This window comes from Salvelinus namaycush, chromosome 23, assembly GCF_016432855.1.
Source record: "Salvelinus namaycush isolate Seneca chromosome 23, SaNama_1.0, whole genome shotgun sequence".
Taxonomy (NCBI): Eukaryota; Metazoa; Chordata; class Actinopteri; order Salmoniformes; family Salmonidae; genus Salvelinus; species Salvelinus namaycush.
The window spans coordinates 3,516,311-3,536,050 of NC_052329.1; the positions used below are offsets into that span (position 1 = coordinate 3,516,311).

Below are 19,740 nucleotides of genomic sequence, written 5' to 3' on the forward strand. Positions count from 1 at the left end.
CTACTCATTCAATGGTTTTTCTTTATTTTTACTAGAAAATAGGAAAAAATAAAGAAAAACCATTGAATGAGTAGGTGTTCTAAAACTTTTGACCGGTGGTATACATACATACAGTTGAAGTCGGAAGTTTACATACACTTAGGTTGGAGTCATTAAACCTCGTTTTTCAACCACTCCACAAATTTCTTGTTAACAAACTCTGGTTTTGGCAGGTCGGTTAGGACATCTACTTTGTGCATGACACAAGTCATTTTTCCAACAATTGTTTACAGACAGATTATTTCACTTATAATTCACTGTATCACAATTCTCCCACCCCTAAATGGAGTAAGCTAATGGACAACACCGAGGCTTCTTCTTCCAGCTTTACATACTACATACATTTTAGTCTATTTTACAATAGTTCTATTGTTCGTTTTTACTCCTGTCCTTCCTCAACCTACCACCTTACTCCTGTCCCATCTATTTCTGACATCCGGTTTTTCTATTTGCCATATCTTTCAAACTGTGCTCTTTCACAAAAGTTCTTAACCCATATATGTTTTACGGCTCTGGTTCTTACCAGTTGGTGTGGTAACCAGGTGGTGCTGGTTCTTACCAGTTGGTTTGGTAACCAGGTGGTGCTGGTTCTTACCAGTTGGTGTGGAACCCAAGCCCTGAGCCCATGCGCTCTTTCTAAACAGATTTGTAACAGATCAACAGGTCCCATTGCTCAGTGCTACACTGCTGCCTTTTACAATAGAACCATAATGTTCTGGTACTGACATTTACAGTGTAGGGACTCCTTGGCCTCCAAAGGCTGTTTGTTGCTGTTGGAGGTGTCCGGACCTACCCTGCTGAGTGTTTGACAGACAGGCATTTATGATGTGTCTAACAGTGCCTGTTTTCGATAAACATACAGTTAATGGTGTTGGGTACTGAATCCCCCCTCCCCCCACAGGCCACTGATACTCCAGAGGACCGTAACAACCCAGTTCTCCTCTACAACAACATGGAGCTGGGTGTTCTCAATGCTAACTTCAGCCTGGAGGTCGACACACAAGTAAGAGACTGTGTGTGGGTGTGCGCGTGCTATGCTTTAGTTTTCTGTTCTGTTAACTATGTCTGATGATAAACCCCTCTTCTCAGGTGTTTAACTGGAGTGACTTCACCAGGAAGATCATGGGGACGGTCGGCATCACTGTGCTTGACACAGAGAGTGTCATCAACTACGCACCTAACTACTACAGACGACTCAACCCCGTCCTGGCCAAGTACACTAAGAGGTGAGCACATTGACTCAACCTTGTCCTAGCCAATTACACTGAGGTGAGAACGTTGAAAAAGACAGAATTATAAAGTGATGATAAGCATCAGTTAATCAAACATTCTAATCTAGTGCATTGTAGATAGTTGCTGGTGTAGTACCTGTGTTGTTGTTTCCAGAGACCTGCAGAATTACATGGTGTGGCGTTTTGTCATGAACATGGTGGTGGGTCTGAGCAGGCAGTACAGGGACACCAGGAAAGCCTTCCGCAAGGTACAGACACGTCATCTCCTCCTTTTACTCTCCCTCCCTCCTTTCGCTCTACACCATCTTCTCTTCCTACATCTCACCATCTCTCTGGTGTGTGTGATGTCATCAGTATGAGCCATGCTGCGTTGTCCCCTGCAGGCGCTGTACGGTACCACGTCGGAGGCAGCGGTGTGGCGGCAGTGTGCCATCTACGTCAACAACAATATGGACAACGCAGTAGGAAGACTGTACGTAGAGGAGGCCTTCTCTGGGGAGAGCAAAGAACTGGTGAGGTTAACGAGGGGGTGGGGGGGAGAGTGTTTGTGTGTACCCAAGCCTTGTATGTTTACTTACGATACAGCAGCAGTGGGGTAGTGAATCGTGTGTGTGGATATTACTCATCTGTTATTGTGCTGAGCCTCTCACACACTGCCCACTGTAACACCTGGAGCCACTGTAACACCTGGAGCCACTAACACCTGGAGCCACTAACACCTGGAGCCACTGTAACACTAACACCTGGAGCCACTGTAACACTGTAACACCTGGAGCCACTGTAACACCTGGAGCCACTGTAACACCTGGAGCCACTGTAACACCTGGAGCCACTGGCCACATGTGACATGTCACAGGAGTGTGTGTGTATTTAAATACCACCTGTGTGTGTAGAGGTATCTGATTGCATCGCTGCCCTTTTTTAGATGTGCCACACTGCATATTTCCCCTCTTGTGTGTCTTAACTGTCCTGTATGTCCAAAAAATTTGCAGCATGCACTGTGTGTGTGTTTGCATGCATAAGCCTGTTCAGATGACCTGTTGGCTGACACAATAGGGTCTCATACCATTGAGTTTACTCTTACACAAATCATAATCCAAACACCCATATTAGCAATCAAACGTTCAGTCAGCCCCCTTATACATACCCAGCTATTTTAAACTCACGATGACAACCATAACATTTCAATGCTCACTCTAAAGCATTTCTTTCCTTAACATTCTGAAAGGAGACATCTATCACGTTGTAACGGCTTTCCTCCTCCTCTTCATCCGAAGAGGAGGAGCAGGGATTGAACCAAAATGCAGCGTTGTGTGATGACATATTATTTATTTAAACAAGACACAAAACGAACTATACTTGATTAACTACAAAACAACAAACGACGTAGACGCACCTGAACATAAGAACTTACGTATAACGAAGAACGCATGAAAACAGGAACAGACTACATAAACCGAACAAACAAAACCGAAACAGTCCCATGTGGCGTAACATAACACAGACACAGGAGACAACCACCCACAACAAACAGTGTGAAAACACCTACCTTAATATGACTCTCAATCAGAGGAAATGAAAACCACCTGCCTCTAATTGAGAGCCATATCAGGTCACCCTTAAACCAACATAGAAACAGAAAACATAGACTGCCCACCCAAACTCACGTCCTGACCAACTAACACATACAAAACTAACAGAAAACAGGTCAGGAACGTGACACACGTTCTATTTCAGAGGAACCTGTTCTGAGATCCACTAGTGAAATGATCAGTACATGCTGATATGTCTAGTGTGTGTGTGTGTGTTAGATGGAAGAGATGATCTCTGTGATCCGGGAGGTGTTCATCAGTAACTTAGACCACCTAAGATGGATGGATGTAGAGACCAAGAAGGCTGCTGAGGAGAAGGTGAGACTGTTTGTAAGCTTGTGTAGTCTAAAATGAATCTATGATCGTATGCTATCCATTTGTTTTTTGTATGCTGTTCTTTATGTCATTTTAATATTTGAGAATTAACCAATGATATTAGGCCACTCTTGGCCATGATTACAGACACCTGTGTGTCTTTTGACACTATATAAACGAGTCATCCCGCAGTGTTTGTGATTATACCCTGATGAAGACAGCTTGGCTGTCGATGTTGGTAATACAATTTTAGCATCTGAGCTCCTAGAGTGTGCGGCTCTCCTTTATTTTCAAGAAGGTGAGACTCACCTGCCATTGATTTCTACATGTTGACCTCGGGCTGATCCTTTTTACCTGTCTCTGTTTTACCTGTCTGTCTCTCTTCTACCTGTCTCTCTTCTGTCTCTGTCTCTTCTGTCTTGTTTTACTTGTCTCTCTTCTACCTGTCTGTCTCTTCTACTCGGTCATTATCCCCCTCAAACTCTTCAATCCTCTATAGGCACAAGCTATCCGAGAGCGGATTGGCTACTCCAACAACATCAAGAATGACACCTACCTGAATAACGAGTATAAAAATGTGAGTGTTGAAAGAGCATTATAATGCAATTCATCAGTGGATGTGGTCCAGTGAACACAGGGTTCAAACTCTCATATTTGCCATTGACACCAATGCAATGTGTTTGTGTGTTGGTGTTAGTTGAGCTACAGCGCAGAGGAGTACTTTGAGAATATCCTTCAGAACCTGGAGTACATACAGAAGAAACGTCTGAGGAAGCTACGGGTCAAAGTCAACAAAGAAGAGTAAGATCCTCCCTTTCCAAAACCCATTGTCAGCGCTGGCTAAAATAGCAGCCACAGTGCTAAGATGAGAGTAGTTATTAACTTCTGTTTGATAATTCATGGAAGAGTTCATAATTAATGTGAAACATCTTCCCGTCTCATCACCAGATGGGTAACGGGAGCAGCCATTGTCAATGCTTTCTACTCTTCAAGCAAAAACCAAATAGGTAACAGAGTCCTCTCTACTATCACCTCTATTGTCATCTCCCCGCTACTGTCATCTCCCCGCTACTGTCATCTCCCCGCTACTGTCATCTCCCCGCTACTGTCATCTCCCCGCTACTGTCATCTCCCCGCTACTGTCATCTCCCCGCTACTGTCTCCTCCCATCACCGCTACTGTCTCCTCCCATCACCGCTACTGTCTCCTCCCATCACCGCTACTGTCTCCTCCCATCACCGCTACTGTCATCTCCCCGCTACTGTCTCCTCCCATCACCGCTACTGTCTCCTCACATCATTTCTGATATGTGAGCTCCTTTCTCTCGCTCTCCTCCTATGCTCTCAGTGTTTCCAGCAGGCATCCTACAGCCTCCGTTCTTCGGTAAAGGCCAGACCAAGTCTCTGAATTTTGGCGGTATCGGCATGGTGATCGGACATGAGATCACTCACGGGTTCGATGACAACGGTAAGAGACTGTGCACATAGAATTAGCGTCATTAGAATGGACAGTCCAATTTGAAAGTGTTGTTTTATGACATGTGGACTAGCTGGTCAGCTGTCCTTAACAGAGTTTGTTTGTCCGGTTGCCAGGTCGTAACTATGATAAAGATGGTGACCTGAAGGATTGGTGGACGCCAACCTCCACCCAGAACTTTGTGAATCTGTCCAAGTGCATGGTGGACCAGTATGGAAGCTTCTCCTGGGACCTGGCCAACGGACTGAATGCATGTTTACCTCTCCTCTCCTTTTTCTCTGCATCTGTTTTCTCTTTTCTCCTCTCTTTCCCAGGAAATGTGCACTGGGTTCACATCAAATTGTATTTGTCACATGCGCCGAATACAACAGGTGTAGACCTTACCATGAAATGCTTACTTACAAGCCCTGAACCAATAATGCAGTTCATGAAATAGAGTTAAGAAATATTTTAACTTTAGTTTATTTAGTCAAAATTAACACAATAAAATAACAATAACGAGGCTAAATACAGAGTCAATGTGCGGGGGTACAGGTTAGTCTAGGTAATTAGGTAGAGGTAAAGTGACTAGAGATAATAAACAGCGAGTAGCAGCAGTGTAAAAACAAAGGTGGGGGGGGGTGGCGTGTGTCAATGTACACAGTCTGGGAGGTCATTTGACCCCCCCCCCCCCCCCATTTGTTTTTACACTGCTGCTACTCTCTGTTTAGTATCTATGCATAGTCACTTCACCCCTACCTAAACGTACAAATTACCTCAACTAACCTGTACCCCCGCACACTGACTCGGTACCGATACCCCCTGTATATAGCCTCGTTATTGTATTATTTTTTACTTTAGTTTATTTGGTAAATATTTTCTTAACTCTTCTTGAACTGCACTGTTGGTTAAGGGCTTGTAAGTTAGCGTTTCACTTGTTGTATTTGGTGCATGTGACAAAGTTTGATTTGATACCCTCCAAAAAAATGCATGTCTTTGGGGTATGAGTTTTGGGCGTCTACTTTTGTCCTGCTTCCCTAAAATGGGAAGACTATGTACAAAAAGTGCTGTAATTTCTTAACGGTTCACCCAATATGGATGAAAAATAGTCTCAAATGAAAGCTGACAGTCATTGTATCATTTAAAATCCAAAGTGCTGGAGTATAGAGCCAAAACAACAAATGTTTCAGACTGTATTGATCTGTGTTTTTCTTTTCTGTAAGCAGCTCAATGGGAATAACACTCTGGGAGAGAACATTGCAGACAACGGTGGGATTCGCCAGTCGTACCAGGTAGGCATGGACAGACAAAGATTTTACAGAAGCAAAAAAAACAGGCGGTGCACACAATCTGTGGTCTGAATACTTTCTGTAGGCACCGTAGATGGGTACTTCAATAGCCTTTAATACTTTACATGGACAACTACTTTATTGGACTTTAATACTTTAAGATCGTTTATTATATTTTACTTTACGATAGATAGGCACTGTCAACAGTTTTTATTCAACACTATTATAAAACATAAAATGTGCTTCTCTCTACTTCCACTGCAGCTGCAATGAATGAGTAACCACGTGTATCGATAGCCCTGCGTTTTTTATTATTATTAGCGGCTCGTTGTGTCTATTTTAATATCAAGGAATATTTCACTTTCGCTGGTCATAGGAACAACATGAATTTGTGCATGAAGCCGATGCAGTTTGACTTGAGTTTCGCCATCAGGTGTAAGACGGTGCCCCCTCTCTCTGGACAGTCTCACCGTAGGAAAGGAAGGAGAGAGCAGGGGCCATGAGAGGCAGACCCTCTTCTGCTCTCTCCCTCCGCTGAGACTAATGTGTCCAAAACAAACAGAGAAAACGAGATCCAACTGGGGGGGGGGGGGGAAATGTCAATGGTCAACCCTCCTCGGAAACGTGGGTATCTTTCTAGAGCTCCGACTTTCCGACCAGAAAATCACCGACGTCATGATTTGACCTTGGAAGCATTATGACCATGCTTTTGAACAGACACCGGGAGACAAATCCACCTTTCAGCAGGACAATACCAGTATACTGGGGTATTTGGAAATACCCACAGGATGCTTTTTCAATACCATCAAAACTATTTTGAATCTTTTCAATACATTTTTATATTTGTAGCTACTTTTTAAGGAAATACTTGCAGTCAACTTGTGCAATTGTTAGCATATACAGCAGATTGTGTTAATTTCACCTGTTCTCACCTGTCCCATTATTTTACATGATGAATCTTGCAGTAGTTCCCCAGAACATTTATAAATAGCACAATAGGAGAAAGTGGGAGCCGGTGATTCCAGCTGTGTATTGACAGGGGTCACATTTATATTTCAATTCATGTTTGTTTATTTTTTTGCTTCAAGAATGATCAGGGATGTGCAACTATAGTTTTCCTTCACAGAAAATACAATATTGCAACACATTTGGCAGAAAATGGCTTAATTTTTATCAGATGACAACAGAAGTGCAACGCTATTTGTCTGGCGGCAACACAAGTAAATGAGCTTACAATGAAAATGCGAGGTCTTTTTTGCAAAAGCTCCTGAGTGGCGCAACAAGTGGCGCAGTGGTCTAAGGCACTGCATCTCAGTGCAAGAGGCATCACTACAGTCCCTGGTTAGATTCCAGGCTGTATCACATCCGGCCGTGATTGGGAGTCCCATAGAGCGGTGCACAATTGGCCCAGTGTCATCCGGGTTTGGCCATGGTAGGCCGTCATTGTAATTAAGAATTTGTTCTTAACTGACTTGCCTAGTTAAAAAAATTGTTTTTTATTAAGGGAAGCATGGCCATCATATTTCTAATGTTTATTATAGAAAGAATGTAGCCAGCTTCATTTCCTAATGTTTTGCTTAATGGTAATCTTGCATTTTACCGGAGAAAGGTAGGCTTGCTACAGCGAGAAAAGTAGCTACACATCAGTCAGAGCGCTGGCTGCTGATAGCATTCCCGTTTGTGAATTCTCATCGAAGTGGAGAAGTGCAACTGAAGAACTAAATGTGTCTGATGCTGAGCAGAAATTACAATAAGTATTTTTGATCTGCGTTTACAAAATGTAGCAGAATATTTCTTATGCATTCAATTGTTTTCTCCTGCGTGAAAAACTCACAATTCTGCATTAATGTGACCCCTAAGTTTAACTTGCTAGTTATCTAGTGGATGAATTAATAAGGTGACATCATATAGTGTTGGCTTTCTGCCGTGGTTGAGAAGGCAAAGTCCTTAGGATGAGTTCTGTACAGCTGCCACTGCTATCTTTTGATTTCTCCTGTCTGTTCTCGGCTGGACTGTCCCCCCCCCCCCCCCCTCTTCTTTGAGCAGAGCAGGCAGACCCGTTGACCTAGTGACTCCAGACTCCACACAGACACAGCGTGTACACAAGCTGCTCCAGAGCCAGTACTCTTCTTCCTTCAGAAAAGAAAAACATTTATAAGTGAATGTCTACCGTTCACATTCACTTATAAATGTCCTAACTCACCAAAAATGACATTTGGTAGCTCCTACACATACATGTATAACTTTATGAGCTGGATTGCCTGTCTTTGCAATTTGTTTGTTTTTGTTTGCACTTGTTAGCATATTTAGCTATTACTTGTGCTGATTTTATCAGAATGTATGCAGGGTTTTTTACGCCCCCTTGTGGACTACGCCGGCAATACCGTAAATCCCAGGATAAGAGCAAGACAGTATGACAATATGAACATCTTCATAGCACCCAACCCTACCTAAAACACAAGACGAAATATACACTGGAGTTGCTAACCAAGATGACATTAAATGTTCCTGAGTTAGTTTTGACTTAAATCGGCTTAACTTCTTATGGCTGCAGGGGCAGTATTGAGTAGCTTGGATGAAAGGTGCACAGAGGTGCCCATAGTAAACTGCCTGCTCCTCAGTCCTAGTTGCTAATATATGCATATTATTATTCGTATTGGATAGAAAACACTCTGAAGTTTCTAAAACTTTGAATTATATCTGTGAGTATAACAGAACTCATATGGCAGGCAAAAACATGAGAAGTTCCACTTCCTGTTTGAATTGTTTCTGAGGTGGCAGATTTTCAACCAAGCTCTCATTGAAATTACAGCGAGATATTGATGAGTTTTCACTTCCTACGGCTTCCACTAGATGTCAATAGAACTTTGTCTGATGACTCTAATGTGAAGGGGGGCCGAAGGAGACAGGAATTAGTAATCATTGCCATGAGGTGACCACGCATTGAACACGCGCCTTCACATGAGGAGGACCTCTGTTCCACCGCTCTTCTGAAGTCAATCTAATTCTCCGGTTGGAACGTTATTCAAGATGTATGTTAACAACATTCTAAAGATTGATTCAGTACATCGTTTGACACGTTTCTACTGACTGTTACGGAACTTTTGGACGTTTCGTCACGTTATAGTGGATGCGCTTTGTGACTTTGGAATTGTTTACCGCTAACGTGCTAACCAAAGTAGCTAATTGGACATAAATAACGGACATTATCGAACAATTCAAGCATTTATTGTGGACCGGGGATTCCAAGGACTGCATTCTGATGAAGTTCATCAAAAGTAAGGAAACATTTATCATGTATTTTCTGGTTTCTGTTGACCCCAACATGACGGCTAATTTGGCTATTGTTCTGAGCTCCGTCTCAGATTATTGCATGATTTGCTTTTTCTGTAAAGTTTTTTTGAAATCTGACAGCGGTTGCATTAAGGAGAGGTATATCTATAATTCCATGTGTATAACTTGTATTATCATCTACATTTATGATGAGTATTTCTGTTGAAACGATGTGGCTATGCAAAATCACTTGATGTTTTTGGAACTAGTGAATGTAATGCGCCAATGTAAACTCAGATTTTTTGTTATAAATATGAACTTTATCAAACAAAACATGCATGTATTGTGTAACATGAAGTCCTATGAGTGTCATCTGATGAAGATAATCAAAGGTTAGTGATTAATTTTATCTCTATTTCTGCTTTTTGTGAAAGCTATCTTTCGCTGGAAAAATGGCTGTGGTTTGGTGGTAACCTAACATAATCGTTTGTAGTGCTTTCGCTGAAAAGCATATTTGAAATCGGACACTTTGGTGGGATTAACAACAAGATTACCGTTAAAATGATATAAGACACATGTATGTTTGAGGAATTTTAATTATGAGATTTCTGTTGTTTGAATTTGGCGCCCTGCACTTTCACTAGCTGCTGTCATATCAATCCCGGTAGCGGGATGCAACCATAAGAAGTTAAATCTGTGGCAAGACTTGAAAATGCCTGTCTAGCAATGATCAACAACCAACTTGAGCGCTTGAAGAATAATGTGCAAATATTGTACAATCTAGGTGTTCAAAGCTTTGAGTTTTACCCAGAAATACTCACAGCTGTAATCGCTGCCAAAGATGATTCTAACATGAATTGACTCGGGTTTGAATCATTATTTAATCAAGATATATTAGTGTTTTATTTTTCATAATTTTTTTTGTTAGAATTGGTCTTCCACTTTGACTTCACAGGGTATTTCGTGTAGATCGTTGACAAAAAATGACAACTATTTTAATCCCACTTTGCAACACAACAAACTTTGGAAAAAGTTGAGTGTGAATACTTTCGGAAGGCAATGTATTTATTGTAAAGTATTAAAGGCTAATAAGGTGTCTTTGTATCTTTCCTAAAGGCAAAGTGGTGTTGTTGATTTCAGGCCTATTGTACCCAGTAATACTGTATGTGCGGAAGCTCAGAGGATGAGTGTAAAATGAGTCTAACTCTGTTATGGATGTGGTGTTGTAATGAATTCAGCCCAGTGGGGTTGGAATGATTTCAGGCCAGTGGGGTTGGAATGATTTCAGGCCAGAGAGGATGGAATGATTTCAGGCCAGAGAGGATGGAATGATTTCAGGCCAGAGAGGATGGAATGATTTCAGGCCAGAGAGGATGTAAGTGGTGGTGTTATGATTTTAGGCCTACCTGAACTATGTGGAGAAGAATGGGAATGAGCCTCTCCTGCCTGGAATAAACCTCAACCATCAACAACTCTTCTTTCTCAACTTTGCTCAGGTCAGACTGGATGGATGGATGGTTAAGGGGATGGGTGGATGGATGGATGGTTAAGGGGATGGGTGGATGGATGGATGGTTAAGGGGATGGGTGGATGGATGGTTAAGGGGATGGATGGATGGATGGTTAAGGGGATGGATGGATGGATGGATGGTTAAGGGGATGGATGGATGGTTAAGGGGATGGATGGATGGTTAAGGGGATGGATGGATGGTTAAGGGGATGGATGGATGGTTAAGGGGATGGATGGATGGTTAAGGGGATGGATGGATGGTTAAGGGGATGGATGGATGGTTAAGGGGATGGATGGATGGTTAAGGGGATGGGTGGATGGATGGTTAAGGGGATGGGTGGATGGATGGTTAAGGGGATGGGTGGATGGATGGTTAAGGGGATGGGTGGATGGATGGTTAAGGGGATGGGTGGATGGATGGTTAAGGGGATGGCTGGATGGATGGTTAAATGGATGGCTGGATGGATGGTTAAGGGGATGGCTGGATGGATGGTTAAGGGGATGGATGGATGGATGGTTAAGGGATGGATGGATGGTTAAGGGGATGGGTGGGTGGATGGATGGTTAAGGGGATGGGTGGGTGGATGGATGGTTAAGGGGATGGGTGGGTGGATGGATGGTTAAGGGGATGGGTGGATGGATGGTTAAGGGGATGGATGGATGGATGGTTAAGGGGATGGATGGATGGATGGTTAAGGGGATGGATGGTTAAGGGGATGGATGGATGGATGGATGGTTAAGGGGATGGATGGTTAAGGGGATGGGTGGATGGATGGATGGTTAAGGGATGGATGGATGGTTAAGGGGATGGATGGATGGATGGTTAAGGGGATGGATGGATGGTTAAGGGGATGGATGGATGGTTAAGGGGATGGATGGTTAAGGGGATGGATGGATGGATGGTTAAGGGGATGGATGGATGGATGGTTAAGGGGATGGATGGATGGATGGTTAAGGGGATGGATGGATGGATGGTTAAGGGGATGGATGGATGGATGGTTAAGGGGATGGATGGATGGTTAAGGGGATGGATGGATGGTTAAGGGGATGGGTGGGTGGATGGATGGTTAAGGGGATGGATGGTTAAGGGGATGGATGGTTAAGGGGATGGATGGTTAAGGGGATGGATGGTTAAGGGGATGGATGGTTAAGGGGATAGATGGATGGATGGTTAAGGGGATGGGTGGATGGATGAATGGTTAAGGGGATGGATGGATGGATGAATGGTTAAGGGGATGGATGGATGGATGGTCTAGGGATGGATGGTTTAGGGATGGATGGATGGATGGTTAAGGGGATGGATGGTTAAGGGATGGATGGATGGTTAAGGGGATGGGTGGGTGGATGGATGGTTAAGGGGATGGGTGGGTGGATGGATGGTTAAGGGGATGGGTGGATGGATGGTTACGGGGATGGGTGGATGGATGGTTAAGGGGATGGATGGATGGATGGATGGTTAAGGGATGGATGGATGGTTAAGGGGATGGATGGTTAAGGGGATGGATGGATGGATGGTTAAGGGGATGGGTGGATGGATGGTTAAGGGGATGGGTGGATGGATGGTTAAGGGGATGGATGGATGGATGGTTAAGGGGATGGATGGTTAAGGGGATGGGTGGATGGATGGATGGTTAAGGGATGGATGGATGGTTAAGGGGATGGATGGTTAAGGGGATGGATGGATGGATGGTTAAGGGGATGGGTGGATGGATGGTTAAGGGGATGGGTGGATGGATGGTTAAGGGGATGGGTGGATGGATGGTTAAGTGAATGGATGGTTAAGGGGATGGATGGATGGTTAAGGGGATGGATGGATGGTTAAGGGGATGGATGGATGGTTAAGGGGATGGATGGATGGTTAAGGGGATGGATGGATGGTTAAGGGGATGGATGGATGGTTAAGGGGATGGATGGATGGATGGTTAAGGGGATGGATGGGTGGTTAAGGGGATGGGTGGGTGGATGGATGGTTAAGGGGATGGGTGGATGGATGGTTAAGGGGATGGATGGTTAAGGGGATAGATGGATGGATGGTTAAGGGGATGGGTGGATGGATGAATGGTTAAGGGGATGGTTTAGGGATGGATGGATGGTTTAGGGATGGATGGATGGATGGTTTAGGGATGGATGGATGGTTAAGGGATGGATGGATGGATGGTTAAGGGGATGGATGGTTAAGGGGATGGATGGATGGATGGTTAAGGGGATGGGTGGGTGGATGGATGGTTAAGGGGATGGGTGGATGGATGGTTAAGGGGATGGGTGGATGGATGGTTAAGGGGATGGGTGGATGGATGGTTAAGGGGATGGGTGGATGGATGGTTAAGGGGATGGATGGATGGATGGTTAAGGGGATGGATGGATGGTTAAGGGGATGGATGGATGGTTAAGGGGATGGATGGATGGATGGTTAAGGGGATGGATGGATGGTTAAGGGGATGGATGGTTAAGGGGATGGATGGATGGATGGTTAAGGGGATGGATGGATGGATGGATGGATGGTTAAGGGGATGGGTGGATGGATGGTTAAGGGGATGGGTGGATGGATGGTTAAGGGGATGGGTGGATGGATGGTTAAGGGGATGGGTGGATGGATGGTTAAGGGAATGGGTGGTTAAGGGGATGGATGGATGGTTAAGGGGATGGATGGATGGTTAAGGGGATGGATGGATGGTTAAGGGGATGGGTGGATGGATGGTTAAGGGATGGATGGATGGATGGATGGTTAAGGGATGGATGGATGGTTAAGGGGATGGGTGGATGGATGGTTAAGGGGATGGATGGTTAAGGGGATGGATGGATGGTTAAGTGGATGGATGGATGGTTAAGGGGATGGATGGATGGATGGTTAAGGGGATGGATGGATGGATGGTTAAGGGGATGGATGGATGGTTAAGGGGATGGGTGGATGGATGGTTAAGGGGATGGGTGGATGGATGGTTAAGGGGATGGGTGGATGGATGGTTAAGGGGATGGATGGATGGTTAAGGGGATGGATGGATGGTTAAGGGGATGGATGGATGGTTAAGGGGATGGATGGATGGTTAAGTGGATGGATGGATGGTTAAGGGGATGGATGGATGGATGGTTAAGGGGATGGATGGATGGATGGTTAAGGGGATGGATGGTTAAGGGGATGGATGGTTAAGGGGATGGATGGTTAAGGGGATGGATGGTTAAGGGGATGGATGGATGGATGGTTAAGGGGATGGGTGGATGGATGGTTTAGGGATGGATGGATGGATGGTTTAGGGATGGATGGATGGATGGTTTAGGGATGGATGGATGGTTAAGGGATGGATGGATGGTTAAGGGGATGGATGGATGGATGGTTAAGGGGATGGATGGATGGTTAAGGGGATGGATGGATGGTTAAGGGGATGGGTGGATGGATGGTTAAGGGGATGGGTGGATGGATGGTTAAGGGGATGGGTGGATGGATGGTTAAGGGGATGGGTGGATGGATGGTTAAGGGGATGGGTGGATGGATGGTTAAGGGGAAGGATGGATGGTTAAGGGGATGGATGGATGGATGGTTAAGGGGATGGATGGATGGATGGTTAAGGGATGGATGGATGGATGGTTAAGGGGATGGATGGATGGATGGTTAAGGGGATGGGTGGATGGATGGTTAAGGGGATGGGTGGATGGATGGTTAAGGGGATGGATGGATGGTTAAGTGGATGGTTGGATGGTTAAGTGGATGGATGGATGGTTAAGGGGATGGTTAAGGGGATGGGTGGATGGATGGTTAAGGGGATGGGTGGATGGATGGTTAAGGGGATGGGTGGATGGATGGTTAAGGGGATGGGTGGATGGATGGATGGTTAAGGGGATGGATGGATGGATGGTTAAGGGGATGGATGGATGGATGGATGGTTAAGGGGATGGATGGATGGATGGTTAAATGGATGGATGGTTAAGGGGATGGCTGGATGGATGGTTAAGGGGATGGATGGATGGTTAAGGGGATGGATGGATGATGGATGGTTAAGGGGATGGATGGATGGATGGATGGTTAAGGGGATGGGTGGATGGATGGTTAAGGGGATGGTTGGATGGATGGTTAAGGGGATGGGTGGATGGATGGTTAAGGGGATGGATGGATGGTTAAGGGGATGGATGGATGGATGGTTAAGGGGATGGATGGATGGATGGTTAAATGGATGGATGGTTAAGGGGATGGCTGGATGGATGGTTAAGGGGATTGCTGGATGGATGGTTAAGGGGATGGATGGCTGGATGGATGGTTAAGGGGATGGATGGCTGGATGGATGGTTAAGGGGATTAATGGTTGTCACTCCCTATCATACTACTGTCTCTTCCTCCAGGTGTGGTGTGGAACACATCGACCACAACAAGCTGTCAACTCCATCAAAGTAGAAGTACACAGTCCAGGGAAGTTCAGGTACGATCTCTCACGCCATAATTTCATTCCTCTCCTGTATCACTCAATGCCACTTCCTCTTCCACTAACCCCATCTCTCTCCATATTAACTCTTTGTGGCCCTCAGTGTCTCTGGTTTACCTTATTTAATTTGAATGAGTGTGATTTAGACCTGGGACACCAGGTGTGGGGATTGCCTTGTCATTCTGGCCAGTGATGACCATTTCCTGTTTCCTGTTCAGGGTCCTGGGGTCTCTCCAGAACTTCCCAGAGTTTGCCAAGGCCTTCAACTGTCCCAAGAACAGCTACATGGTGCCTGACAATATCTGCCGAGTCTGGTGATACTGTAGTCTTGACACTAGCCTGCCCTGAGGCTGGTAGGGGGTGAGAAGTGGGCTTGTGTCCTCTTCCCCTTCCTAACCACCTCACCTTTCCCACTGACTGTTAGAGCACTAGTCTGGAACAGGGGTATGTTCTATGTTCCCTGCAGGGTGGACCAGGACTGCTACACTGACTACAGAACAAACAGATTCAATGGACTACAGAGTGCTGTTCATAGCCAGCTCCCAGACTCTTCACCAGATCCGCCAGGTCACTGCTTTCCACGGGATGCAGTCACGTCAATTCACAATCTTATTTTTTGTTTTTTTTTGTTTGAAAATGTACTTTTCAATTATACTTTTTTCCCCCGCTGCATTTCAATCATGATTAATTATTTTATTTGTATACAAAATGTGAGACTAATTTGAGCATCTTGAACAACAGACAAATATCCACTTATTCTAAACTGTAGCTCTGTTTGTCCCAAATTCTATTTGTTTTACACTGAGGTGGGCCTCAATATAAACCAAAATGTACACTGTATATCAATACATTCTAGATCAATATACGTTGACAGTAATCAATAGTCACACTAGGGGGATTCTATTTTATTGTATATTTAAGAAAATCACATTTTATTTTACTGAATATACACCAATGAGTATAATAAGCATTTCATAAATGTTTTTCTGTATATGTTAAATGTTTCTAAATGGATGCCAACTATTTATGTCTACAAGCATTGCACCAAAAATGTAAGTTGTTGCCTTGGAATCAGTTGGGTGACTTAGCTGGTCAGGAATTGACATGCATCAAACATTGCTATTTTTATTTTACAGCAAGAATGTGACCACGATTCAAACTGCTCTGTCCAGCAGAGGAGGCTGGTGGGAGGAGCTATAGAAGGACGGTCTCATTACAATGGCTGGAATGGAATCATTGGAATGGTACCAAACACGGAGTGAAACGTTGTTTCCACGTTTCCTTTTTATTGCATTCCAACCATTACAATGAGCCCGTCCTCTTATAGCTCCTCCCACCAGCCTCCTCTGGTGTTCAGTATGTGTGTGTTTTTGTATTTTTGATGTATGTTTTTATCCGGATGTAACCACTACATTTTTCAACAAACTGATGAAGCCTTGCATGAACCATGGTGCTACTGCTGTTTGTGTGTGTGTGTGGGGGTGCTGAGGAAGTCAGGTTTGTAGCTGGACCCCCCCCCACACACACTGTTTACGCCAAAGATTTTTTTTTTTTTTAACACACAGACACGGCAAACAAAACATGTCCTTGTTGATTTTCATCATTCGCACGGTGTCTTTAAGGTACAGATTTACTAAGTGTTAAGTTTTTGTCTCTTTATTCCTTTCTGGGAGAATATTTGCGCCTGTTAAGGTGTTTGGTAAATCCTGGTTTGAAACACACTCTCCTTTTAGCTTTTCTATGTAAGGGGAAATGAGGTTCAGTCCACAATGTGTCATGGGACTCAAAACATGCCATTTCTCAACAATGCCACCCGTTTATGTTGCCATGTCCACTCACACAGCTTTCTGTGTGTAAGTTCTCCCTCCTACACACACACACACAACCATCTCACCTGTAGAACGACAGACGGATATACCTCAGTTGCCTGTATTTACATACTTTGTAATAAAGAAAATCACGATGACAATAATGAGCACTTTTTTGGCGGGGGGTTTATAATATATCCTTAAAGAGAATGTGGTATGTTTTATGACTTATTCTTTGTGTGGGTAGAGTACATGCAAGAGATGTGGAGAAAGGGAGGGTGTGTCACTGTGCCTTCAGGGTCTATCTGAGATGAAAACCAGTGGATGGACGTGTGCAGCCAGGCAACAGTTTTCCTTGGCTTTTTCCTAATCGCTGAGACAACCCAGCTCTGAGATCCAACGCTGCTCTTTTCTATACTGTCATTGTGCTACTACCTCATGTGTTTGGTTGAGGAGGTCCTATATGATTTAAAGCAGAGCTACTTCCTCCTTCCCTGGGGGGGGCTGGCTCTCATCCACCTCTTCTGATTGGTTTTGAGCTGGCAAAACAGGTGTGTGTGTGTGTACAGAGCCCTTAGCCAATCAATGACATTAGGAAGGGACATGTCAGGAAGGGACAAACAGAATCCAGCAGGACAGTGACTGGCAAGAACTGACCTAAGTCATTCCTCAACTGAACACACAAACTGTTAAACCATCCCGTTTTGCCAACGGTCACAACCAGAGCGATGTGTTGTACCATTGACCTAAGTCATTGGTTTTGGCTTGATTGTGACATAAGTTGATAATTTAAGTCCCAGGGAGAGTAATGACTCCAGGACGGTGTCCCTCCACCTCAAGTTGTTCCCCATTGACACTAGGTGAGTGTTTCAGGGTGTTTTGGCTGCGTTGAGGGACCTGGGTCATGTCCCCTGCTCAGACGTTGCATGCATCAACTGACAGATCGCTGTAACTTTCTGATGTGGTTAGCTGCAGTTACAATACCTATCCAGGCGTTGTATGATCTGGCATGTGTCAGCAACGCCTGGGCAGAGGAACGCGCCCTCCCCTGAGCCTGGTTGGTGGAGAGAGTATCTGCGGTATCTTAATGGCTGCCCCGGGGACATGTTAAATATACCCCACACTGTCCTGCACCTGATTAGAAGCACATTTGTTGGCACTCAGGAGACAGCCTGCAGAGAGAGATACTGACACGAGAGAGAGGCTTACTGAGAGGAGAGGGGGGGGGAGAGATACATGAAAAGAGGTAGATAAAGGGAGAAATGCAAAGAGAAAAATATAGTAGGGTAAAGAGAGGGAGGGAGAGATGGAGGGACCGAGGTCGAGACATGTAGAGATATGCTGAAGTTCACTGATTGCTGACCTGGGTGTGAAGGAAGGCTGGAGGTTCATATTTCATTCTCTCTCTGCTGGCTGTCAACACTGTGCCAATAAATGCCTTGTTATGCCTGCCATCTCCATGTCTCTTTCTGTCTCTCTCACTCTTTATTTCTGTCTCTCTCTCTTTATTTCTGTCTCTCTCTTTTGTGTGTATATATATATGTGTGTGTGTGTGTGTAGCTCTCTCTTTCTCTCTCACTCACTGCTTGGCAGCTTGCTGTAGGTTGACACCACCCACTACCCTATGGTAGCAGCAGCAGTGTTTCCACACCATTCCCTCTCACACCTTCAGTGCTATTAGTGGCTACGCTACCTAGCGTCACAGCTAGCATTACAACACCTCAGCATGTTCCCGGCAACCTGCCTGCCATTTGGCTTGTTGGGTCACTGTGACCAAGTCATCAGAGTAGTTTGGTGGGGGCAGGTAGACATAGTCCCAGTCCCTTTTCATGTTTGCAACTCAGTGTTGAGAGTTTGACAATTTCAAGTCACCAAGACCTGTACTACTTGATAATAATAGGCCCATTCAGTGGTAGTATTCAGTGGTAGCATTCAGTGGTAGTATTCAGTGGTAGCATTCAGTGGTAGCATTCAGTGGTAGCATTCAGTGGTAGTATTCAGTGGTAGCATTCAGTGGTAGCATTCAGTGGTAGCATTCAGTGGTAGCATTAAAGGGACTTTACACTGGACTGAACAGAGGAAGAAGAGGGAGTGAGAGACGTGTAGATAGTCAGATCTGGACAGATTGTCACAGTGTCTGTTTGACATTTACTGCACTGTGGTCAGCCATGTAGTCAGCCATGTAGTCAGCCATGTAGTCAGCCATGTGGTCAGTCATGTAGTCAGCCATGTGTTCAGCCATGCAGTCAGCCATGTAGTCAGCACTGTGGGCAGCCATGTGTTCAGCCATGTAGTCAGCCATGCAGTCAGCCATGTAGTCAGCCCTGTAGTCAGCCCAGTGATTAGCCATGTAGTCAGCCATGTAGTCAGCCCTGTAGTGAAACATGTAGTGGACCATGTAGTCAGCCCTGTAGTGTACCATGTAGTCAGCCATGTAGTCAGCCATGTAGTGTACCATGTAGTCAGCCATGTAGTGTACCATGTAGTCAGCCCTGTAGTGTACCATGTAGTCAGCCCTGTAGTGAACCATGTAGTCAGCTCTGTAGTGAACCATGTAGTCAGCCCTGTAGTGAACCATGTAGTCAGCCCTGTAGTGTACCATGTAGTCAGCCATGTAGTCAGCCCTGTAGTTAGCCCTGTAGTGTGCCATGTAGTCAGCCCTGTAGTCAGCCCTGTAGTGAACCATGTAGTCAGCTCTGTGGTCAGCCCTGTAGTGAACCATGTAGTCAGCTCTGTGGTCAGCCCTGTAGTGAACCATGTAGTCAGCTCTGTAGTCAGCCCTGTAGTGAACCATGTGGTCAGCCTTGTAGTGAACCA

At 44.8% G+C, this 19,740-nt stretch overlaps 1 protein-coding gene across 1 annotated transcript in view; it reads left to right on the forward strand.

Moving 5' to 3' along the window:
• The window catches only part of LOC120018333 (neprilysin-like), a 54,170-nt gene extending 38,737 nt beyond the window's left edge, over positions 1 to 15,433 (forward strand). The window contains exons 10-23 of the mRNA XM_038961469.1: positions 941 to 1,042; positions 1,129 to 1,265; positions 1,426 to 1,519; positions 1,655 to 1,783; positions 3,083 to 3,181; positions 3,678 to 3,755; positions 3,876 to 3,979; positions 4,127 to 4,185; positions 4,526 to 4,645; positions 4,771 to 4,904; positions 5,860 to 5,925; positions 10,596 to 10,691; positions 15,036 to 15,112; positions 15,334 to 15,433. Of these exons, the coding sequence (XP_038817397.1) occupies positions 941 to 1,042; positions 1,129 to 1,265; positions 1,426 to 1,519; positions 1,655 to 1,783; positions 3,083 to 3,181; positions 3,678 to 3,755; positions 3,876 to 3,979; positions 4,127 to 4,185; positions 4,526 to 4,645; positions 4,771 to 4,904; positions 5,860 to 5,925; positions 10,596 to 10,691; positions 15,036 to 15,112; positions 15,334 to 15,433 (1,395 nt within the window). The remainder of the gene's footprint in view (positions 1 to 940; positions 1,043 to 1,128; positions 1,266 to 1,425; positions 1,520 to 1,654; positions 1,784 to 3,082; positions 3,182 to 3,677; positions 3,756 to 3,875; positions 3,980 to 4,126; positions 4,186 to 4,525; positions 4,646 to 4,770; positions 4,905 to 5,859; positions 5,926 to 10,595; positions 10,692 to 15,035; positions 15,113 to 15,333) is intronic.
• Positions 15,434 to 19,740: the final 4,307 nt, after the last annotated feature.